This window comes from Chrysemys picta, chromosome 3, assembly GCF_011386835.1.
Source record: "Chrysemys picta bellii isolate R12L10 chromosome 3, ASM1138683v2, whole genome shotgun sequence".
Lineage (NCBI taxonomy): Eukaryota > Metazoa > Chordata > Testudines > Emydidae > Chrysemys > Chrysemys picta.
This window is the reverse complement of record NC_088793.1, coordinates 203,183,187-203,209,617: the sequence shown is the minus strand read 5'-3', so window position 1 is coordinate 203,209,617 and position 26,431 is coordinate 203,183,187. Positions and strand designations below refer to the sequence as shown.

General features: G+C 42.0%; 1 protein-coding gene across 2 annotated transcripts in view; it reads right to left on the bottom strand.

Moving 5' to 3' along the window:
- Positions 1 to 6,859: 6,859 nt before the first annotated feature.
- The window catches only part of DTD1 (D-aminoacyl-tRNA deacylase 1), a 103,880-nt gene continuing 84,308 nt past the window's right edge, over positions 6,860 to 26,431 (bottom strand). For both annotated transcript variants that reach the window (XM_005287470.5, XM_065589820.1), the window contains exons 5-6: positions 16,566 to 16,741; positions 6,860 to 7,777 (exon numbers count right to left, since the gene is read on the bottom strand). In XM_005287470.5, the coding sequence (XP_005287527.1) occupies positions 16,586 to 16,741 (156 nt within the window). In that variant the 3' untranslated portion in view covers positions 6,860 to 7,777; positions 16,566 to 16,585. The remainder of the gene's footprint in view (positions 7,778 to 16,565; positions 16,742 to 26,431) is intronic.

The window sequence follows — 26,431 nt, the reverse complement described above, 5'->3', positions numbered from 1 at the left end:
CATGACATAACAATACTGTCTTAGGCTACTCTTTCTGCCAGTCCAGATCATAGATTTAATATTTGTCTCAAACACATGCATGATGCACAATACACTTTTTTATTGCTATAATTATAGTCTTGCCTGAATATAACAGGCGACAGATTTACTGTAAATTGAAAGGACTCGTACCATAATTTCTAGTGATCAAGAAGATATCCTTTCCCCCCACTCCCCCATGGTTGAGCAACCAACAGTAGCATTGGAAGGCAGGGCAATAAAAACCCATGGTAAGTTGCCTCAATGTTGGTGTTAATCCCACCTGGATGATCTGCAAATATTCTATTTAGACAAAGAGATGAAGGACATTTGTATTCAGCTTGAAGTTGGGTTCACCCCTCATGGGCATTTCAAGCTGAAAAACAAAAAGAACAAAACGCAGCATTTCTTGCAGTCCGATTTGTTGCATACAAACTTCACAGGGCTTTCTCGGGACGCCTGAGAAGAAACATTCCCTAGGACTTTACAAGACAGCAGCCACTTTTTCATTCCAATGAGCCCATTTTTAGCGGTGTTTATAGGGCTTGTGGTTTTTACAGCAGTGAAAAGCTTACTAGGTGCTTAACTGAACAAGACCACGAACCTCACCCCATACGGCCCACAATCCAGAGTCAGCGGCCACATGAGGGTGGGGACCAATCACTCAATGAGCAAGGAATGAAGCAAGACAGGAAGAGGGTTACAGTGAAATGGACCAAGGGTTACTCAACTGAGGCCCCATTTCCTTGTTAAAAGGTAACGATTATTTAATCCATATTCCTGCAATACAGCATCGTGAGGAATGAAGGTCCCAGTGTCCCAAAAACATCCTCCTCCGATTCTGACTCCAGCAACGTCAGCGTGAAGGTAGCCAACCTCAGGCTTTCTGAGTAAGAAGCAGCTTCATATACAAGCTGATGTTAACTGGCCACTCCCTCCTTTCACACGCATCTTCTTCTCACTCCTTTGCACAGCTTCGTCCTCGCCTATGAGCGAGCACAAGTAGATGTCCAGGAGTCCAAATCTGTGTAAAGGAGACTAAATGACCACCCCCTGATTCATCACTTATGAATCTGAATATTTATAAACAGATTAAAAAAGGGAAAACTGCCTGTTAGCTAAATAAAGTAATGTTAAACCCCTCCTCCCCGGAACACTCATACATACCCTTCCATGTCAAAACGTCACCCATGTCACAAAGAGGGAGACACCGGTGATAAAAGCTGACTGGATGAGTTGACTCAGATCAAGATTCATTGGATGAAGGAAAGGATTAAACTTTTGTACGCATAGACTCAGACTTCAAGGCCAGAAGGGACCATCAGGATCATCTAGTCTGACCTCCCGCATATCGCAAACCACAGAACCTCATCCACCCACTCCTGTAATAGACCCCTAAACTCTGGCTGAGTTAATGAAGTCTCAAATCATGATTTAAAGACTTCCAGTGACAGAGAACCCACCTTTTACACTAGTTGAAACCTGCAAGTGGCTCGTGCCCCATGCTGCAGAGGAAGGCAAAAAAAAAAAAAAAAAAAACCAACCAAGGTCTCTGCCAATCTGACTTGGGAGGAAATTCCTTCCTGACCCCAAATATGGCGATCAGCTGGATTTTAAGCATGTGGGCAAGACCCAGCAGCTAGACCCCTGGGAAAGAATTCACTGTAGTAACTCAGAGCCCTCCCTGTCTAGTGTCCCATCACCAACCCATTGGAGATATTTGCTGCTGGCAGTCGCAGATCGGCTACACATCATTGTAGGCAGTCTCATCATCCCATCCCCTCCGTAAACTTATGAAGCTCAGTCTTGAAACAAGTTAGGCGGAAGTGAGGGCAAAAAAACCTTTGGAAGGTGTAACGATGCGGTTCTGGCGGGACCCAACTGAGAGTGCCAATTCAGGACAAATCGCTTAAAACGGGGCAGTTACAGCCCAAGGCTGGGGTTTTTCCACCTCTAAGGCAAACCAAACCAGCCAGACAGTGAACACTTCAGTCTCACCCCACTGGCTAACAACAAGTCACACAAGCAATTCCCTTAGACACCCCAGTTTCCCAGTATCACCACCAATGCCACTCGTTATGGGGACAAATGGTTATGAAAACCAATACCCCATTAAAAGAAAAAAAGTTCTCTCGATCCCAAAGGACCAAGCCCCAGACCCAGGTCAATATACAAATCAGATCTTACCCACAAATCACGCTGTTGCCAATCCTTCAGAATCTAAAATCTAAAGGTTTATTCATAAAAGGAAAAAGATATGGATGAGAGCTAGAATTGGTTAAATGGAATCAATTACATACAGTAATGGCAAAGTTCTTGGTTCAGGCTTGCAGCAACGATAGAATAAACCACAGGTTCAAATCAAGTCTCTGGAACATCCCCAGTGGGATGGGTCCTCAGTCCTTTGTTCAGAGCTTCAGTTTGTAGCAAAGTCCCTCCAGAGGTAAGAAGCAGGATTGAAGACAAGATGGAGACGAGGCATCAGCCTTATATAGTCTTTTCCAGGTGTAAGAACACCTCTTTGTTCTTACTGTGGAAAATTACAGCAAAATGGAGTCTGGAGTCACATGGGCAAGTTCCTGCATACTTTGCAGAGTTACAAGGCGTATTTGCCTTCTCTCCATGGGTCAATTGTATAGCTTATGGTCCTTAATGGGCCATTAAGCAGGCTGGGCAAAGCTAACACCAACTTGTCTGGGATGTTTCCCAGAAGCATACAGACAGTATAGAGCCAATATTCATAACTTCAACTACAAAATTGATACACACATGTAGACAACATAATCATAACCAGTAAACCATAATCTTATCTTAGACACCTCATTTGACCCCCTTTATACAAGATTTGGTGCCACTACAGGATTTTGGTTGCAACTATGTTCTATATGGTCCCAGATTATGTCAATAACGTCACAGAAGGCTGTACCAGAACAACCACACAACAAACAGGTACAAGCTTGGAGTCTCTGAAATATTCAATGACATCTGTCACTCTGTCTTTCCCAATTGTGTCGGGAATTACCCTAGCAAAGGCAGTGACTGCTGGTTCTTGCACATTAACATGGGATCGGTAAGTCCTTTCTTCCTCCCACTACATAGCATGCTACCTCCAACCAGAGAACAAAACAATTTAACACCTAATGAGATCTAGATTTCAACAAGAAGTTGTCATCGTTGCTACACAACAAAAACTGGCCAAAGAGTCAAGCACAAGAGCTACATTTTCATGCCATAAAAGGCTGTCATGTGGAAACTTGTTTCGGTGTAACACTGCCAGTATCTTGGGCCTCATCAAAATTGAGTAAACAAAACTCTTGACCTAAGCTGCAAGCATGACAGCATTAGTCATCTGTAGGCTGACTGTGGCATCATATTTATTGGAGTGGGTTAAGGACAAAAGGCTTGGATGGGATTAACATTGATGATGTATTTGAAGCCATCAGACCTTTTAGCCTTGATGGACACAGTCCATCATATCCAGACAGCATCACGCAGCACCCAGCAGTCTTGCCTTTCATTCAGAACTGAGGGTTGTTTCAAATCCATTAGCACTTGGAATTATACCTACCCTTGGGTCAACATTATGTTGCTCTTGTAAATCAAAGCTTGTAGGACATTGAAGTTAAGATATTCACAGTTCACAAGAGAAGTCTTAGCTGCGTTAGGGGGATGCAAACATTGTTAACTTCGCCGTATGAGGTCCATTCTCCACAGTCCCACTTGAGGAGCAGTAGTGCATGCTTAACGTTTGGCGCATAACTCACTGCTTTCTTGAAATCAGGGTGTCTACTTAAAAAAAATCCTAACTCAAACAGCAACCATGTATTGTATGCAGGGGCTGAACATTGCAAGCCTACTCTTGATAGGCCTTGCACAGCAGGAAAGCCCCACTCTAAGTCTACTAATCATGAGGTTTTCTAACTTCTGCCCAGTTAGGGTGGTGCCAGGGTTGCCGATATCCTCACAGCCCAAGACTGTGTTTTGCCACGACCAGAATAATTAAAACTAGGAGACATTTTAAAGTTCCATTCAGATTCCTGAGGCATTGTTGCAACATGAAAACAGATTATTTGGCTAGAAACCCTCCCATCTCCCCAAACTTTGAGCCTGTTGTAAGACCCACAGGCTTTCTGGTGTAGAAATGCAGCAGGATTCTATGCTGGGATGGAAAGGAGCTCAGAAAACCCATCCAGTATAAATTGGTAGCAAGGAGCTGTGAAGTGAAGACTGTGTGATGTTCATTCGCTGTGGAATCCGGACTTCGGCTCCTGATAATGCCCTTGTGACAGCGAAGCCACAGTGTAAGATCTAGATCAATCTTTTCTACATAGTTACATCCACAGTGGCATCGGTGCCAGACTACTCCACAAATCATGATGTGGTGCAGGGGTGGCGGAGGCTAGCTCTCCCGCAATGTAAATACGGGGGGTGTGGATCTCAGTTTCTGCCCCTCGACTCTTGCAGGGGCGAGAGCAGGACCCAGCTATGTTTTCCTCCACACACAGGCACACGGGGAGGGGTACAGAGACAAGAGCAGAGCAGCAGGAGGGGCTGGAATGGCCACCATGATGCAGGAGATTGGGCTAGCCACTGGGGAGCAGGTAGGACTACCAGCAGAGGCACTCAACCTGGGGGAGGGGCAGGAGCACATGGACCAGCCCCCAGGCCAGTGCACCAGCACCTAGGTGGGTGACAGGGGACGTCACCGAGAGGGAGGGGAAAGCACTGGGCACCAGCTGCCCAGGAATGGCAGTAGAAACTGCCGAGACGCCCCTTCCCAGCCTGAAGCCCCCCCTAGTCTCAGGAAATCCCCTCACTCCCTGTCCTAGCCCTCTGTCCCCCAATGTGGTGTTCGAACAACATTTCACCAGAGACAGAACGGTAGGAAGTCTCTGTCTTGGATATATTGCGCTGTTGGACATTGCCCGGTTCTGTCTGTCTGAGGTACTTATATGGCCCCCATCACCGGAGTATCTGAGTGCATCACACTCTTCTCCTCGCAGCACCCCTGTGAGGCAGGGCAGTGTTGTTAGCCCCACTGTACAGATGAGAACTGAGACACAGAGGCTAAGTGATATGTCCAAGGTCACACAGGAAGTCTGTGACAAAGCAGGTTATTGACTGCGGGGCTCCTCAACTGCAGGCTAGCCCCCCATACCACCGGATCCTCCTTCCCCTCATTTTAATGACAGATCGGGAGAGAAACACCACACTCATCTCCCTAGAATTCTGCTCAACGTTTGTTTAGTTTGTACTTGCTTTCTCTTTGGATTTTAAAAGCTAGTCTTTGATTTAGATGTCTCACAATTTACCTTCCCGAATGCAAAAGGGGGGATTTTGTCCATGCCATACTTTGATGGCATGACGGAATGCAAGAATTCAGACGCGGGCTGTGGTAAGTGTGTGATCGAAGGGCTTAGGTAGGTACAACGGAGGGATCCCAAAGCAAGTGGAACCGTTGCTTCAAATAGAGCATCAGCGTTTCGGAAGTCTGGGACTCTGTTCTGAAGCTGGTCGGATTCATTCCTCACAACTGATTGAACCCCAATCTGCTCCAGATTGTCAGGACACTGTTTACAGACCAAAAGACTCCAAAGTGACAAGACACGTTAGGAGAGAAATGATCCCCTCCCTCCCAAATTAAAAACAACCACTTATACATGGAGACGCAAAATGCCTTTCACACCAGGAAATGACTTGATGTGGTTTATGGTCTGCGTGGGGGCAAGATTAGAGTCTCCAATCAAGTGAACCATTAAAAGCAAGATTAAATGAAACCTTTCAACCCATGTTAGCTACTTATTGCTCTGTTTAGAGTGCCAGGGTTGTGGCCAGCCAAATCTTTGTAAAAATAGCCATACATGGTGAGTTTCTGAATTCTTCCTGTCCTCAGTCAAATGTTTTATTAGACAAACTGTGAATTATAAACACACGCAGAGAGCAGCATTTGGAAACGCAACATGAGCAAGCGAGCACGGACGGTTTTATAGTCTGCAATTATGTCAATACAGTAACAATTGGATTCAGAACGCCAGTTCAGCAGTGAGGTAGCGCTACAATACTGGATATAACACCGTTTTCACATCATACGGTACAGAGACAGAATTCAGAGGAAATGTAAGGCTTCAGAAAGTAAATGGTTCATCTTGTAAAGGAATAATTTAGCGACACAAGTAATTTAGATTCCATGCAGGCATACAAGGAAATTTCAAAAATAAATGCTTCTGTTCACAGAACACTGAAACCAATGTATGACAAACATTTTTTTTTTTTATGAATCACTGCTATTCAGCTATTTAGCAGGAATTATGTTCTTGCCTGGGGTTACCCTGGTAACAATGACTCCTTCCTTGACAAATACATTTTATAAATGTCCTACTACAGCTAACAAAGAGGCAGACACCACAGCCTTTAATTTCCCCTCTCAGAGGAGTTAAAGGGACAGGACTGAAATTTCCTGGGCTTTCACACAACCGCAGTTTTTGTAGTCTGCTATTTCTCTGCTCTCATTGCACTCTGCCAGTTTTCAAAGGCTATTCTGTCTCTCAATCTGATAGAAATGTCACCAGATGCAAGATATTGTAGATGGAGCAGCTGCCTCAAAATTTTGGTGGCCAGCAGAAAGTGTCTAGAAGATCTAGATTGACTATGCCTAAAATGTTAAATGTACCAAGGTAGAAACTTTTGTCAACAGAATTTTTTTAAGGGCGAGAGGAATATGATACTCTTCTATTACAAACTTTTCGGACAGATACTTGTGCTCTGCATTAGTTGCATTGTTAAAGTTCACTGCGTTCCCAAGACCACAGCAATCCAGATCAAACACCAACGGGCGATAAGGTAGCGTAATTTGTTTAATAAAGTGTTTTCTTAAAAAAAAAAGTTTTATAAGACACATATTTCACATGATAAATTATCAATGACAGGTTTTTTTTAACACATGAAAAAAGACTACTCCCAAACCTGGTGTTAGACAGAGATTGTACAATATATGGTAATGTACACAGATTTATACATTGCTATGGAAACAGGCAGCACATGACACTACACAATGAAAATGAAAATACAAGCTTGCTTTGAGATATCTTCAGAATTAAAGTCAGAATTTGAGGAAAAACCTGATTTATTTTCGGAAATTGATCACGTGCTGTGTTGTCATATGTTCTGTTACAATCTGCATAAAAACAATCACCCTTCATTCAGTAAACCAGAGGTCCCCAACGCGGTGCCTGTGGGCGCCGTGGCGCCTGCCGGGGCATCTAAGTGTGCCCGCGTACTGGTCAGCGGACAAGCATCCGCTGAAATGCCGCCGAGAAGCAGCGTCATCCAGAGACGTCACCGCAGAAATGCCGCCGATTTTCGGCAGCATCTGGATAACGCTGCTTCTCGGCAGCATTTCGGCGGTGACGCCTATTCACGTTGCCACTTGTCAGAGGCATTTTGGCGGATGCTCGTCCGCCGCGGCTCGTCGTTTGGCGCCCGCCAGACGAAAAAGGTTGGGGACCACTGCAGTAAACCATGTGAAAACAAACACAGATACAAAGAAAAATGCTGTGAATCATTTTCACTATTACGAATACATTTTAACTGAAACTGGTAACATTCCTTTGGTTGTTTTTAGTACAGAATGATGTAGAGTCATAATTTCTTAGTTCTATTTTCCTGCTTTTCTTTCTTTTCCAAAGTCTTTTAAGATCGACTCTGAGGATAATGTAAACTGTGAATTCTTAAGGATCCAACGTAGCCTTTGTATGACAAACTGTTAAATGCAAAAAGAAATAAGAATATCACTAGACACATGCAGGAAACTTACAGGCTTCTCTCAAACCACGTGAAGAAAAATACCTTTGCTTGCAGTCATGTGAAGTCTCCTCCATGAACGTTTTCCCTTTGCTACGCACACCCCACTTATCGACACCACTCCAGATCAGAGCTCCATTTAAAACCCAGGACAAAAATGCATGGCTGAGTAGCTAAAATAAGTAACTAAAGGAACCCCAGAAAAAGGAAAAGCCCACATCTAGGGGAAAATATGCAGATTTGTATTCATGCAGTGTAACGGTGATACCAAAATTGTTGGGCTATTAACAAGATGTAGCAAGAATTTACTAAGTGCTTCCCCCTCCCCCAATCTTAAAACAAGATGTTGCAAACACGACCAGCCTCTGTTGCTCTGAAGTACAGACCATATAATAGTAAGCCCTTAAAGTAACCCTCTCTACCTTCTGGCTTGATTTCAGCAGTGATATGTCACAGAAACCTAATTTGTTTTGATTTCAGCGAAGAGAGACAAATAATTCTCATATCCATAACAAAACTTCTTCGGTAAACAGCACTTCATTAGATCTCATTAGAAATCCTGCATTCTCGTCTGGCAAACCCCAGCCTACGTACTGCCATGGGTCAGAGCTTTTGTTTACTAAAGTACATTGTAAGTAGTATCAGAACAAATAAAGTAATGGCAACTGGCCAGTGGAAATGCAAGATTTACTGACTGTGTAATACGCCACTCAAGTACGAAAAACGAAGGGATCATCTAGATTATCATGAGACGTTTTGAAGAGTGAACTGTAGGCTAGCTGGTGTTAGTAAGCCAGCAGGACGTTAACAGGTAGAGGACATTAACAGAGCCGAGGACTGGAGCACGGGACTGCATACTCCAGGATTCCAAGACAAAGAAATGTTTTGACTTAAAGGTTTCTCAAGATCTTCCCTGAACAGACTAAAGCCCTTATAGAGAACTCCTCTTGCAACCTGATTCATTCATTCATTCACTTGAATCCAATAGGTATGTGACCTACCATAGGCCTGGTCCACACTAACCCCCCACTTCGGACTAAGGTACGCAAATTCAGCTACGTTAATAACGTAGCTGAATTCGAAGTACCTTAGTCCGAACTTACCGCGGGTCCAGACACGGCAGGCAGGCTCCCCCGTCGATGCCGCGTACTCCTCTCGCGGAGCTGGAGTACCGGCGTCGACGGCGAGCACTTCCAGGATCGATCCGGGATCGATTTATCGCATCTAGACAAGACGCGATAAATCAATCCCAGAAGATCGATCGCTTACATCCGGACCAGGAAGTAAGTATAGACGTACCCTTACTGTGGAATTCATCCCTGTAGCCCTATGCACCAGGCTGCATCACAGATATAAACAGTTTCTAACCAATACCGGATATGTGACCAGATAAATCATAGCCCAGCCTTTGAGAGGAGGGCCAGGTCTAACTTAGTCACTGTGGTAATAAATTAAAATGAGTAACAAATAGCCATTAGTAAAAGAAAAACATTTCAAAGGTGCCTAAGTGATTTAAGCAACTATGTGCTATTGATTTTCTGTGGGAAGCAGGCACCTACATCACTTGGGCAGATCAGTGGAAGTGTTCAAAGAAAGGGTGGGAAGCCTTGTCTTAGAGACCTCAAACAGGTCTGAGATTACAAAGTACTAAGCGAGGACTAGATGTCGGACCAAAACATCTCAACAGCAGCTGCCAGGATGAATGGAAAGAGCCATTTGTCCAAGTCATCCTCAAAAATATGTAGAAACATTGGGAAGGGAGGGAGTCATAATTGGATGACTCATTTCTGGTCTCTCTTCCAAACCAACTCTTGGAGACAATGTTTTCTGGAAATAAGTTATGGTGGCCACTGCTTTCAGAGAGATGCCTCGCTATTAGGGAAAGCCAGGAGGGCAAAATATCTCAGTGCCTCTCAGTGCTGAAGAGGACAAAGAACAGGATTTCCAGACAGGCCACCACAGAGCTGGAGAGTAAGAATTTACTAGACTCCAGCTAGAATCAGATCCAGATTCAGCTAAACTTCTATACACTAGATCTGGATTATGGCAGGCATGAATGGCTGTCAGGAGTGAAGAAGTTTCTCCCAAAGGCATTTATTATCACGCTCAGAGCTGTGGGGAATGGATCCTAATAACCCTATCAATTGTCAGGATGTGGGGTATTCTCTCAGCGCCCAAAGTCACAGCTGGGTTTTGTTTTTACACATAATATTTTTATGACTGTTACCACTGCGCGCATTATTTTCACTTAAGTATATCATAGGCCAGGACAAAGTTCAGGTCTCTTGGGTCAAACCAACAACAGACCCAGCGGGGCCTGATTCCCATTTACAGCAAGGCTACTTTACGCTTCTCTGGCAGAGTAAAGGGGCCTTCAAATGGAAGGAAATTACATTTGTACCCACTTTAATGCCCCGTCTGTGCTGCCGTAGTGGTGTAAAACGGCGTGGGTGGAAATGAGAATCAAGCTCAGAGGTTTTTAAAGACAAGGGATTTTGAGGAATAAAGCAGCGAAAAACATACCAGGAAAGTACGAGGCATTGTGTCTGGAAAAGAAGGAGGGAAAAGTGTAATTGATGGTGCAGTTAGATTGTGTACACAATGGATATGAATAGGAGGAAGGGCTTTAGCTGGTAGAGAGAGAGAGAAAACAAATGATTATTACAATTGGTCTGGTAGGTCTTGATTGATGGAACCTGGAGTGTGACAACCCAACAGCTGATTTGTGAATCCATGGTGACAGAATAGGATAAGGTGGGAGCAAGATTAATCTGCTCAGGGCAGGAGATTTCATTCTAGTCACACCAAGGTCAGATCAGGACAAGAGCTGCTGAAAAATGTATCTTATTCTACTGAAAGAGTCAGAATATGGAGCTTGAGTTTGTCAGAATCTTTTAAAGGAGACACATTACAAACCCGTCTTCACTAGCTGGGACGGGGCTAGAGATATAACTGGTATGCTTATCGCTGCTAATGGAAAAGCCCTGCAATATTCTGGCTGGCGTGCCTTAAAGCAAGAGGATAAGAAAAACACAAGCAGCTTTTAGCAGTTTTATGTCCATTTGATAAAATAAGCAAGTCACATTTCTTCCTTCTATATGCAGAACTACTGATCGCCTGGGAACTCAAACTGAACTGAAAAGTATTTTTGTATCTTCAAAGGAAATTTTGCACAAGATTGTACAGTCAGTCATTTTATTCACTTTCTTAGATCTTTCTTGATATATGACGTTAAGGCCTCCGAGGATTTTTCAGCTCTTCAGAGTCAGTTTCCAGTGCAAAGCTATGAGAAATCTATGGCTCACTTTAGCAGGTTCTGTCGGCTTCCTGAAACAGGAACAGGGTACATGCAACTGCAGCCCCATCTACACAACACTCTACCATCTAGGAGTCCCCTCTTTGTTTTAAATTCTGCTTCACTCACCCGCCACTGAATTTAGCCATTTCAGTGCAGCTGAACTAATGCATGGCAGGCTGGCAAGTCATCAAACGCCACAAAAAGGAAAAAAGAACAAGATGCAAACCTGGACAATAGCTTCAGGTACATAGGGATCTGATTCTTCATCTGAAATACTGGGCAATTTTTTTTAAAGTACCATCATTTAACCTGCAGCAGTTCTCAGAAAAATAAGAAATTAAAAATGAAAGAAACATAGAAGGTAACATAGTTCACTCCTCAGCCTAGGACCATCCCCTACAGTATAACCTTAAATGCTTTATCCAACCGAGTTTTGAGTCAGTCACTCACAGCGGGTTTTGCCACTACTTTATAACGCTTGTGTAACACACCTCACTGTCAGGGAACTATTTTCCAAAAACTCATTTTAGACTAAAGGTCTGCCTGACCAGAGGTATGCTGCCAAATGTTAACAGGGGTTTCCCTAAAAATGTTGGCCTTACAGGTTCATGTAATGCCTCCTAAGCAAAAACCACACTCCTTAACCAACAGTCTGCCCACTGACACAAATCCACCTATTTATTCCCTGCTCTTACCTCACTTCTTAACAAACCAGCGGCTGGGAGTGGGCGACAGGGCATGGATCACTTGGGTGATTGCCTGTTCTGTTCATTCCCTCTAGGGCACCTGGCATTGGCCACTGTGGGAAGACAGAATCCTGAGCTAGATGGACCTTCGGTCTGACCTGTTCTTCTGTTCTGAACCATCAGTTCCATACTCATATTTCCCCACAATCCATTAATTACATTCTTCCCCGCAACCATCAATCTTTCAACACCTCCCCTATCCTTGTGCCCTTCAGCCCACCATGCTCCTCCTTCCAAGCACATGTCCAATTTCTTCCACATACGTGAATTTTTTTTTTTTAAGAGAGTTGACTTTGTGAGAATCTTTAAAGGAGACACTATAAACCAGTCTTCGCTAGCTGGAACAAGGCTGGGGATGGTATGATTATTGCTAATATAAAGTCCTATAAAACCTTCTGGCTCATGTGCCTTAAAGCAACAGAATAAGAAAAAGAGAAGTAGCTTTTAGCAGTTTTATGTCCGTTTGACCAAATAAGCAAGTCACATTTCTTCCCGATATATGCAGAACTGTTGATCACCTGGGAACACTAACTGAACTGGAAGACATTTTCTTATCTTCAAAGGAAATTTTGCACAAGATTATACATTTTTTTCCCATCTCCCAAACCATCAATCCTTCAATCCCACCCCTATTCTTCTACGCTTTAACCCACCCTTCCACATTTCCAATTTCTTCCACACAAGCCATCTGAAAATTCTGGCTAAATGAGGGTAAGGAATGTCCTACACTGGAAAACAAGAGAGACATGAAAGCTTCTGTAAATGAAAATGCCACCAATTAAGATGTTTCCACACCACTGACTATTTCATGTATCTCCACAAATACAAGAAAATGATCAATAACCAAGGAAAATACCCACAGAACAAAGTTAGTTAAGAATTAAAACTTTCCAGACAAAAAGAAAAAAAGCCCACAAGAGCACTGACACCTCGACACCTACATGACAGTCTGAAAAGCAAAAGTATGGAACTACCCAACGATGATGATGATGAACTACTGTAACTGGTCACTGAGAATTGCAGACGGGTCTTTGGTGACATTGTATAAGCAAAAGTCTGCAGCTGATAATTATCATGAACTGAAGAAAGTCCATCTGTGTCGTGAATGAAAAAGAAAAAGACGACTCGCTATTCTTGTGTGATCAGTTTACATGGAACATGTCCATTTTTTCCGCATGCTGCTGCTCCTCGTTCGGGAGCATGCCGGATGCCAATTACCTGGCTTCAAGTTTTCAAATACCAAAAGCATGGTCCTGTCGGAATGTTGCATTGCAGATCTGTGACGTCTCCTTTCTTTCAGATTATTTTATTAAATTAAGTGGCATTTTGCGTGAGAACATAAGAGTTTTAAAACCTACAAAAAGCTTAAGAATGACATTTACAACACGTTAACAAAAGAAGATTTAAACCCAAAAGAGTAAGGTACATTTATTCCACTAATCCCAGGCACAAATGAATTTACTACTTACGTTCCCTTTCCAAAGATCTAGTTTCAAAGATGTATGACAACTCCTATATTATTCCACCTATTTTTAAATCAAGATTGGATGTTTTTCTAAAAAATATGCTCTCGTTCAAACAGGAACTAATTCAAGAAAGTCCTAAGGCCTGTGCCGTAAAGGAGGTCAGACAAGATGATCACAATGGTTTTATAACCTATGAATCTATTCTCTTATAGGAACAGAAGCATTGACATATGGCACCAAACTAGTGGTCCATCTGTTCCAGTATCCCATCGCTGAAAGTGGTCAATTCCAGGTACTAGTAAATGGCCAGCTTCTTCTTATTTTGTTTGTAATTAAAAAAAAAAAAAAGATGCCCTAAAACATGAGGGTTTATATCTCTATTTTTAATACCATCTAATGGCAAATGGATGGCCTCATAAGCCATATCAATGTCTAATTCTTTTAGACATTCGCATAAGTCATACGAATGGGTCATCTGACTCCTACTAAGATTTAGGATTCAATGTTATGTTGTGCCAATGCCTATTGCAAGTTAATTATGAGCTGTATGAAAATATTTCCTTTAATACGCTTTATATGGGCTGTCTTGCCGTTCTTTGAATGCTACTTGCTCTTCTATTATAAGAAAGGATAAGTAGGAGCATCTGATTTACTTTCTGTATACCATTCATTATTCACCTCTACCATGTCCTCCTATTCATCTCCTCTACATTAACAGCCCCAATCTTGACAGTCTCTCTTTTTACAGAAGCCTGCCTGTGAACTCCTATTTCTGCCATATCTTTAATGAAGACCGTGTAGTTATAGTCGGACTGTAGTCGGACTCAGGATATTAGAGAGACAAGGTGAGTGAGGTTATATCTTTTGTTGGACTAACTTCCGTGGGTGAGAAAAACAAGCTTTCAAGCCACACAGAGCTCTTCTTCAGGGCTGGGAGAGGAACTCCCAGCATCACAGCAAAACACAAGGTAGAAGAGATTGTTTAGCGTAAGTAGTTAGCACATATTGTAAGGGACCATTCAAGCACCTCTGCAGTCATAGGACAAAAAGAGGGGTTAGTGGGTTACAGATTGTTGGAACAAGCCATAAATCCAGTGTCTCTGTTCAGTCCATGATTTTTAGTGTCCAGCAGAGTAATGAATTTGAGCTCCCGGGCTCATCTTTGAAAGTGCCGTCCAGATTTCCTTTGAGGATGAGGGCTGATAGCTCAGATATAGAGCGATGGCTTTGTGAAAAGTGTTCACCCACAAGAGATGGGATGTTTTTGTCTTTTATCATTTTCCTGTGCGAGTTCATTCGATAGCGTAGTGATATGCTCAGAGGAGAAAGTCTGGGATATACACCTTATCACACACAAAACCACATTCACCGAACACAGACACTCCACCAGAGAAGTCGTTCACATTGTGGAACAGGCCACCCAAATACCCTGAGGGAACCTGCTTCCAGACAGAAATAAAAACCCCTCGGACTGCATCCCTAGTTGTCACCTACCACCTCACACCGGAACCCATATGGGATATCATCAAACAACTACAGTCCATACTCTATGGGGACGCCATCTGGGAAGAAATCTTTCCTAAACCCCCTCTTCTGGCCTTCAAACACCCCCACAACCTCTCTAAGTTCCTCATCAGAAGCAAGCTATCCACAGACCAGGACCCAACAACTCAAAGCAGCACCAGACCCTGCCAGAACAACATATGCCAAACCAGCAGACTTATCTCCACTGCTACGACGATCAACAACATCAAGATCCATGGGTCCTACACATGCCTATCACAATATGTGGTGTACTTCATCCAGTGCACTAAATGCCCCAACAACAACTATGTGAGTGAAACGGGACAATCTCTACACTCGAACAAACTCTCACAGGAAAATGATAAAAAACAAAAACACCCTATCACCTGCAAGTGAACGTGGTTCACAAAATGATCATATACATATTTGTAGTTTGAAATGCAAAACATACAACTTTAGAGTTCATTTTAATGTTTTAAGTGTCTGGTTTAAAGAAGCAGGGTATATTTTTGGAAATAAATGCTTATTTGCTACTTGAGTTCATAAAACTCAAAGATATCTTGTATATACATAAATATGTGGATACCTATATTCAGCCTTGGGCTGAATTTGGGGGGGTGGGGGGGAAGTTTCACCTAAACAAGTTTAGCTGTTTCAGAGAATGATATTAAGAAAAAAGGGGTTTTGTCCATTTAAAAAAAATTATAACTGTTTTGTTGAGACATTCTAGCTTCTCCCTGGCTTTGCAGCAGGGACTTGAAATTTGGTAAGGGCTCCCCCGCCATATCTGGGGTGTGCTTTTTGCTGTCCCCATGAAAATCCACCCACATCTGGCCAAGTTATAACTTTCTGAAAATCTCAGTTCGCACATGAGCAATACAGACTTGCTCGAATTTGGCAGCTAAATTGTTTGGAGATCCTGTCTACACTGAGCATGTTCCATGCCGGGGCTAGGGTGGCTGACCAGGATTCTGCCTGCGATTACTCCTTCTGGCAGCCAGAAATCACTGTAGTGTCAGGCACCATAACTAAGAGTAAGGAGACACTCTCACCAGTGCTCCCAATGCATCCCATGCTGGTGGTACAAGCAGCAAGCAGGAGGGATCACCCTGAATGGAAGGCAGAGGGTGAGCAGCTGGGAGGGTCCCTACTCTCCTAGTTTCAGCCCGGGCTGCGTGTTGCGACTCTGCCTTCAACACACCCCTCCTACCACCAACCCCTGGCACTCCCCCTACACCAGGGCTTGCAGTGGGGTCCTGAGAAGGCAGCCAGGGTTCTTTATTGTGGGAGTCCTCTCCTGGCTGGAACCAAGGCTTTCAGAGCTTCTTTATGCTTGGACCCTTTCGCCCAGCCTAAAGGGGGGAGAATGGGACTGAGGCTCTCACTCGGTCATGCACACCACAGTTTGGGTTCGGGGTGAGTAGAGGCATTGGAAACGCAACCAATTGTAAACGAGAAAAAAGTGACTGTTCAAGAAGCTGAACTGAAGAGGAGATATACCTTTGAAATCTCTAAATCAAAGACGCCGTCATCTCCAAGTTAGCTGTCTAGTTTAGGGCCAGGCTGAGGAGACCCTTGTTCATAATGAATAAGTACCTCGCCCTACAAATAGCCCCTGAGGCTAGTCACTGCGAACAAGGGTATCACTATTAGACCTTTAGGCACTTGCAAGGTGACTGTCAGAGTATCCGGGCAAGTGACAAGGATTCATACCTGAGGCCTGCTTTTGAGGATCAAGGTTCCCTTTCAGAAGACACATCTCCCTCTGCTCCACTGCTTGCACTGGGGTCGTCCTTATTACGAGGGGCATTTCTTTCTCTACTTGATTCAGAGGGTACCTTGGTTCTGGTCTTCTCTTTCCTTTGCTGCTGTTTTTCAAGCTTTGTCAGCTATTAACAAAGAGAAAGGAAAAGAAATACTTTAAAAAATACAAACAGAATATTAGACAATAGCACCAAAAACTTCCTGAATTTGAACCTCTCTTCTGCAACTACAATAAAAAGATTTTCAATGGTTCCTAACAGCAAGAGAAAAGTGAATAATTTATAAGACGTGATCTCAGTGGATCAGAGGTGAATAGAAGAGCGCTCATCCTCACGCTCTTCTTTTGGGAGCGCAGTACCTGGTCATTTGCCACTATGGAAAACTGATTAAAGACCTGGATCAAAAGAGGAGAGAGAGTTTAAATACAAAGCCCTGGATCCACAAAGCGACTTAGGCATCACAATGCTGAGCACTATGGCACCTAACTTTTAGGCATCTAGAAAAATCACAGGAACACCAGTGCAATCCACCAAGCCTGAGTTGGGTGCCCTATACAATGAATGGGAGATGGGTGCCTTAGAATGCTATCTGCAAAATCCAGTACATGGCAGGAACCCGATGAGGATAGGGCGGGTGTGCTAAAAAACATCACCCTTCTCTCAGAGACAGGCTCCTAAGTCCAGGCTACATGGACTGCTTAGTGATCCATGAATGGGAACCCACCTGGAGTCAGTCACGCTCACGCTCTCTGGCCCAATGACTATTTAAGTATTTATTCACAGTGAAACAGTCATTGGGCCAGAAAGAGAATGAGGATGACTCTGTAGTCCAGAGGTTAGGACGGCCACCTGGGAGACCCAGGGTCCAATCACCTGCTCCAATCACTCTTATTATCTATCCACAGCGGAACAGCTTCAACAGGAGAGAGTGAGGGGGCCCCACATCAGATTATCCCATAGCTCAGTGGGCAGAGCACTCTCCTGAGAGGTGGGAGACCCCTGTGCAAATCCTCTCCCCACTTCTGGCAGAGAGGGGGTGGAACTGAACCTAGGTCTTCACATGCTAGGGGGTGCTCTAACCATTGGGTTAAAGTTAAAAGATAGGCACTACCCCCACCTCCTCCTAGATTTGAATAGGATACGAGCCGGTAGGCGGCCTCTGAGCATGCCTACCAGATCGGACCCCGTACCTGGGTTCGGCGGCCGAATGCCTGTCTTCTCGGGGTTGCGAATCACTCCGGGGCTCGGCAGGAGAAAAGTGTCCGGACGCCTAGAGGGAGGCAGCAGTGCGCATGCCCAGAGGCAGAAACGTAGGCGCTAAGGGAAGTTTTACCCTGAAAACTTAAGTGCCAAGTGAGTTTAGATGCCTACAGAATTCAGCAGGAGTTCTGTGAATTGCTGTGGAGCCAAACCCTAGACTTAGGTGCCTACCCCCAAACGTAGGTGTTTAAGTCTGAGGTTTAGGTGCCTAAGTCCCTTTGTGGATCTGGGCCAAAGCTCTTGTAGAATTCCAGTGGAAACCCACCAGCTCTACAGCCTCGGGTTTTAGAGGGGCTTCATCATCTCAGCCATTTCTTATTCTGTAATGTTATGACTAAGGCAGAGCCAGGAACCAACCAGACACATCCCGTGTTCTGAGATCCAGCCTACACGACCGTGCTAGAGGGGAGTGTTATTTTTATGGAGAAAAACATTTGTATGCTCCAAAGTGTGGGAAACAGAACACCCAATTTCAGCCACATCAGAGAGAAATCTCTGCTAACATTGTAGAGCTAGTATTCAGAAGGAAAATAATGAAGAAATCATTTCTCAATGTAGAAGCCTTCAACCCAATGTGAAAAATCAAATTAAGTTGAATGTCAGTGTCACTTTGGCATTTATCTCCCATTTTTCAGAGAAGCAGCCTGCAACACGCTTCTGGTATGTTGCTTATCAATTGCTACCCTACTGACTGGAGACACTTCATGATTTTAGTTTATCAGTTGATTTGATTTTCTGTAATCTACTGTAATTTATCAAACTGCTCTTTCCAATTTCTTCTGGGTTAATCATGTGTTAGCTGCAAATCATTATTTCAAGGCCAGCAGGACTTTTAGGGAATGAAATCCACAGAGAACAAATGGCGCTGGTTTATGTGTTACGATTCAACAAGCTTCTTTTTCCTGTATGATCTGGTATAGTATAACACAGGGGTAGGCAATCTATGGCTGATTTTCAGTGGCACTCACACTGCCCGGGTCCTGGCCACCGGTCCGGGGGGCTCTGCATTTTAATTTAATTTTAAATAAAGCTTCTTAAACATTTTAAAAACCTTATTTACTTTACATACAACAATAGTTTAGTTATATATTATAGACTTATAGACAGAGACCTTCTAAAAATGTTAAAATGTATCAGTGGCACGCGAAACCTTAAATCAGAGTGAATAAATGAAGACTCGGCACAGCACTTCTGAAAGGTTGCCAACTCCTGGTATAACAGTTTAATTAATGCCATTGATATTATATGACAGTATATTGATAAGTCACGAGGACAAATATGTAACCCAATGTATATGTCTCACCTATATGTACAACATTCTAAATCCCATATTATATAACATGCGCATTATTTTCCCAACAATACTACAGATAATACAGCAAGTGAATGTTTTAGGTCAGTGGTTCCCAAACTTTAACAACCTGTGAACCACTTTTACTAAAATGTCAAGTCTCCTGAACCCCCTCCTAAAAATGAATATTTCCAGGGATTTTCTCCCTTACCTCAGCATAAATTATAAAAGCAGTGATCTTGGAAATATAAAATTTGTTTTTATGACATGCTTATTGCACACTATTTATTATTCATTATTATTTATCATTACAGTGTTTTTATTACATTATGAAAACAGCAACACTCTTCCAAGATCTCACTTCCGTAGCTTGTATCACTTTGAATAAGCCTGTTATAAGACAAGACTCCTGTGTGTCATCAAGGAGTATCAGATATGAAACAGCATGAAGGTATTTAAGAAGCCAACTCAAAGAGTTCCTCCTACACAAGCATTCAGGTCTTGAGCAGTCTGGGCAAACAACGCACGTTACAACAAAGCTTAAATTTGTTCTTCATAATAATTTTAAAAACAATCCTAGCTGCCTATTTAATTTAAAAACAGCAAAAAAATCCACCTCCCTTTCCATTTTTTATAAGGAGTCTTGAAGTTTAAATCTCCTCAGTGTGATAGATATGCTTGCTTTGATCTGCTTAGCTCTTGGAAGTCCAGGGGCTCCGGGCTGCTGGCCCCGTGCTGTCTGGAGTCTCTAGGGACAGCTCTGTCGGCCATTAGAGAATTTTTCCCCGAGAACACCCTGTAACATTTTGCGAACCCCAGTTTGGGAACCACTGTTTTAGGTGATAATGGAAATTGGTACATTTGCATCCAAGGAAATCTAGGATACATTTACACTGCAAAAACCAAACAAACACAGCAGCAAGTCTCAGAGCGACTTGGGCTTGCGGAGCTCACGCTGCGGGACTAAAAATAGCAGTGTAGACGTTTCCACTTGGGCTGAAGCCCAGGTTCTGAGACTGTGCCCTCTTACTGGGTCTCAGAGCCGTCAATTGACTCAGGCTTGCTGCCGTGGGATTATTTCTGCGGAGCGTTTGTACCCCTAGATTAGAATTGTTATTTTAAGAACCTTTGTAATTTTGGGCTGTTCGACCTCTCGCAAAGCACTGACATGTGGTCCGTGCAGTTCATTTCAGTAATGGTAAACTCCAAAGGCCCAAATCAGAAGCAGAGCCTCGTTGAGCTCAGCCCCGGTGTAAACACGACTGTCCCTACTGCAAGGAGTTTACAATCTAATTTAAGAAGCAATGCAACAAGTATGACAAATTGCAAAAGGGAAGGAAAAATTGATGGTGAGGGAACAGAATGGGAACATGCTAACAACATGAAGAACTCAAACTTTCTCAACCAGTTTTAAAAAATGTTATATACCTCTACCTTGATAGAATGCTGTCCTTGGGATCCAAAAAATCTTACTGCGTTATAGGTGAAACCGTGTTATATCGAACTTGCTTTGATCCACCGGAGTGCGCAGCCCTGCTCCCCCGGAGCGCTGCTTTACTGCGTTATATCCGAATTCATGTTATATCAGGTCGCATTATATCGGGGTAGAGGTGTATGTATTTAGATATGTGCATATAATAAAATAAATACCAGCAATCTTCAATCGCTTGGCCCTCAACCTAGCGGTTATCAGTCACATTTATATATCCAATATTAACCTCCAGCTGCACCAATGCAAAAGTGCCATGAGGAGATGGTAGACAAGACTCACTATGGCTGACAAACCTCTAAGAAGTTACTCCTATTATCAATGTGTTTCCTCGTAGAATTACAATGATTTCCTTTACTGACATACATTTAATCGCAACAATGTCCCACCTACCTTAAATAATGGTGGCAGAAACAATCTCTGCTCCAACTGCGTAACCTTACCTTCCACAACTTTTAATAGTTTGTGATAATGATGTGATTATCTGAATAAAAAGAAACCCATTATTCTGTATCCGATGTTCTCCTGCTCCTCATATTAGTCAATTGTTTAAAAAACAACATATGGCACCATGAATCAAACACAAAATTTTCTCTGAGAACACTGCGAACCAACCTAAGAAATCTAAGTCTGTACTTTCTGAACTTTGGAAAGCAGCAGTGTATGCAAATTGTGGAATTTGCATTATGAAGCAGAGAAGCCACAATGTTTATTCCATGTTTTTATATTATATATTTGATGTGCAAATGGACCAGATATGCTCTTAGGATAACAGTCTTCAAGTTATGGGATAGATGCATATGAAAACAAAAATACAACCTCGAAAGAAATAGTAAAGACCCATGTATATTTAATGAAATATTTGCAAAGGTCATTTTTATCGGTTGAAACAGTTCATATTTCTAAAAATCAAATAGTCTAAACCAAGCAGAATAAGGCACTACAGATAGCAAATTAACTAGAGATCCTAAGGCAACTCCAGATCCATCTCAAAGCAGGTCAAGAATCCAGGTGTCAGTATTTAAATAAACCCCTCTCTTATAGGATGTGGTACCTTTAATAGACAAGAAATGGGAACTGAGGTAACTGTGGAATTCAGGTTGCAGTGGTCTATATAGCATATATAAATAATATAATAATATAAATATATATTTCCCCCCTAAAAATAGAAAAGATGTAACAAATGACTTGAAGAAAAAAAGGTGCCCACCTTTTTAGTTGCTAAATTAGCCTACAACTTGTGTCATACATGGGATGTAGTATCTATTACATAATACTTTATTAAAAGATTAAAAAGTAGATTGTTACTTTCAGCAAAAGAGCTGTGAATTACATGTATAGAGACAACAATCTAACTATGTACTTATATGCTACCATCACCGTACCATTAATCCGTGGGTCAAAGTTCAGATACTTAGGATGTGATCAAATAAGTATTCCTAGCACAAGACCTATTTTGACCTTAACTTTTCATTTCCTTGCTTTTAAGTGCTTGGGTTTGTTAAAATGATGTGATAAGCAAGTACAATGTTGTCACTACGTTTAAAAAAGTTAAGGTAGTTCCATTTTTTGGCTTTGGATAGAATATAATCTGAATTGTAAACAGTCTGGTCCAACAAATCATGCCTTGCAAGCTTTCGGTGTATTACTGAACTTTTCATGAAGATCACAATGTCCTTTGAGATGGTTTTAAAAACAGGCATAAGACATTTTATTGTTAACATTATATTGTGTTTGTTGATTTATTATTGTTGAGAGACTTCATGTGTGCAAATGCTGTAGTCAGTGAAGAGCGTTTCCATATTTTCCAAGATATCCTGAGAGGATCACAGACTACATACCTTGTTAAATGAGCATGAGCTGCAAGGGGAGCAATTAAGCCTTAAAACTAATTAGGAAACTAATTTTCAAATGTAGACCCTGGAAACTCTGACCATCCAATCTACTGATGCAGTGTCCTGGAGCTCATTGGTGTTATCTTTCTGGTCCTCAGTCAGAGAGGGCTGGGGGGGAGGGAGAACACACCATACCAAACCAATCAGTTATACAGAAATAATCCTCCAATTTATAGCACTGGCATTTTCCACTCATGCTTTCTGAATCAAGAACCCATGGTTATTTTTTTTAATATCAGCTTTAGTTTTGGTTCAACTGCTGACTTCCTGGAGCATGGCAGGAGTCAAACATCTCTCGAAATATCTCAGGTGTTGTAAGGCTATTTTTCTCCTCATCCCATATAAAAATGCAAAAGCCCTCACTCCACAGAATACAGCTTCTTCCATTTAATATTGATATTTTCTTTCATTGAAACTGAGCTGATAGTCAAAGCCTCTGGAACTATGTAAATACACATTTTTCCACCACTAAAAAAAAAACAAAAAAACCTTAAATAATCAACACACAGATTAACTGATGTATGGGATAACAGTTTTGAAAAAGGTCAACATTTACATCTGGGTTGACAACTTCTGTGCCAAATTCTAGCATGAGGCAATTTAACAGGACATAGCAAATATGAAATCCTAAAAACGGAATTCTTATCATGGAAAGCTTGACAGAACGTTAAGACAGGAGGTTTCATCAACACTGAAATGTCTGCCATTATGTCAGTTGAAGTGTCATGTCATATCACTTTTAAAAATCAATTTGCCTTTAATAAAAACACTCTGAAACAAGCTGGCACATCAAGTGAAAGAAAGAGTCAAGTCAAATGAAGTAAAAATCTTAAATGAACCAAACTGTACCATGGAATATCTTTGGATAGTAATTCCATGCTCTAAGACGAAGAATATAGCAGGAGGGATATACTATCTATCACCTGACCAGGATGGTGATAGTGACTGTGAAATGCCCAGGGAGATTGGAGAGGCCATAAAAAACTCGATAATAATGGGGGATTTCAGCTATCCCCATATTGACTGAGTACATGTCACCTAGGACGGGATGCAGAGACAAAGTTTCTTGATACCTTAAATAACTGCTTCTTGGAGCAGCTAGTCCTGGAACCCAAGAGGAGAGGCAATTCTTGATTTAGTCCTATGTGGGGCACATGATTTGGTCCAAGAGGTGAATATAGCTGAACCCCTTGGTAATGACAGGTTTCAGAGTAGCAGCCGTGTTAGTCTGTATCCGCAAAAAGAACAGGAGTACTTGTGGCACCTTAGAGACTAACACATTTATTAGAGCATAAGCTTTCGTGGACGAAGAAGTGGGCTGTAGTCCACGAAAGCTTATGCTCTAATAAATTTGTTAGTCTCTAAGGTGCCACAAGTACTCCTGTTCCCTTGGTAATAGTGACCGTAACATAATGAAATTTAGGATCACTGGGAAGAGGGAGACACAAAAGCAGAACACCACGGTAGCATTTAATTTCAGAGAGGGGAACTACACAAAAGTAATGCACATTGGAAAACAAAATCTCAGTTATACATATAAAATGATGGGGTCTAAATTAGCTGTTACCACTCAAGAAAGAGATCTTGGAGTCCTTGTGGATATTTCTCTGAAAACATCCACTCAATGTGCAGCGGCAGTCAAAAAAGCAAACAGAATGTTGGGAATCATTAAGAAAGGGATAGAGAATAAGATAGAAAATATCATAATGTTTCTATATAAATCCATGGTACGCCCACATCTTGAATACTGCGTGCAGATGTGGTCGCTCTATCTCAAAAAAAAGATGTATTAAAATTGGAAAGGGTTCAGAAAAGGGCAACAAAAAATTATTAGGGGTATGGAACGGCTTCCATATGAGGGAAGATTAATAAGACTGGGACTTTTCAGCTTGGAAAAGAGATGACTAAGGAGGGGATATGGCGGAGGGCTATAAAATCAAGACTGGTGTGGAGAAAGTAAATAAGGAAGTGTTATTTACTCCTCCTCATAACACAAGAACTAGGTGTCACCAAATGAAATTAATAGGCAGCAGGTTTAAAATAAACAGAAGTATTTCTTCACACAACGCACAGTCAACCTGTGGAACTCTTTGCCAAAGGATGTTATGAAGGCCAAGACTATAGCAGGGTTCAAAAAAGAACTAGATAAAGTTCATGGAGGATAGGTCCATCAATGGCTATTAGCCAGGATGGGCAGAGATGCAAAACCATGCTCTGAAGTGTCCCTAACCTCTGTTTGCCAGAAGCTGAGAATGGGCGACAGGGATGGATCACTCATTAATCACTTGTTCTGTTCATTCCTGCTGAAGCACCTGGCATTGGTCACTATTGCAAGACAGGATACTGGGCTAGATGGACCATTGGTCTGACCCCGTATGGCCGGTCTTATGTTCTTAAGTATCCAACTTACAGATGTTAATAACTCCAGGGGTCTTTTGTTTGGACAAAGTTATTTTTTCCAATCTTAGGCCTTGCGTTCTCAAATTTCTCCTACTTTCCATTGTTTTTAGAACGCTGAAAGGTGACTCTCAATATTTTCCTTTTCCATTTGGCAAAAGTCTGAATTTAGCTGAATCTCTTTACTCCAGATCCAATATTTCTCTTTTGGCTGCACCCTAAAAACACAGATAATGTCAGTAGGAAGTGAACAATTCTGGCAATATTGATACTTTGTTAGCTGCTTGCCTCATTTTACTATAATCAAAATTTGGATTATATGAAAAGAAAGGGGGAGAAGGGTTACATAACCTAGTATGGATAGAAATGTTTTCATTTCACTATTAAAAAAAAAAAGTCTGGGAGCCAGAGGGAAAGAAATTAAACATTCGCCTGCATTGCTGGAGCCCAAAATGACAGTGGAGCAGTATTGTTCTAGATGGATGAGATCTTGAAAGAGACGCTATTAACAAAAGTGAAATTGACCAGTCACTACTCCTGATTAAAATGTAAAAAGTCAAACAACAGCATCTTTAGTTTTAATCATCTAAGTTACTGGTAATGGAGATAAGAGAGAATGTGTTGTCTAAACATGATTATTAGTTTGATAGTGCCTCTTTCAAAAATGGGATTCATGGTTTCCAAAATTCAAAACAGTCGGGGGGGGGGGGGTGTAAAATCTGCTTTTTGCCTCCGGCAATGTAAATGTCCAAATATACACAGATTACATTTGGGATGCCAAAATGTTATTATGCAAAATTAAAAATAAGCCAGCTTTCCCCTGCATTGCTATAAACTAAGAGCATACAATTTTTATGAAGGGATTTAGATAAGGCACATTTCTAATGAAAAGGGGGGGAATTATAATTGGATGATGTGGTATTATGGTATCATTCTTAACAGTTATGCAAAGCTGCACAAAGATAAAACAGCTGTCAGATAAACTTCACGATTAGTGCTGAAAAGCCCTTGCATTTTGCTTTAAATTCTCCTGCTATTACAAGATACAAAACAAACTGATGCCACAAACCAAAACCCCACAAAACTTTGTGAGTAAAAGTAATAGAGTCTGTCTTTCTCAAATCCTTCATCAGAGAAGCAAAGCAGCATGAATTCCACTTCTATTTAACCTTCAGCTCTGATAGATTTTCACAAATAAAATGTGTACAACAAGGGGATTTTAACAAAAAATGGCCAAGAAAAGTGTGTTTCTCTTGAATCCTGACCGGATTAGGAAGGATTAAGTGGGCAACGGATTGAATTTTCAACTCTGCAAACCTGTGCAAATCCAACTTCTGCTATTAACTAAAATGAGTTTAGTAGCAAAGGCTGCCTTTGCTCAATTCCTAGTGACCATATTCCACTACTTCTAATTCCTTAATATTAATCATTGTAAGATGAAAAGTCTGGAACTGGCATGAATCCTCCACTGAACGTGCATTACT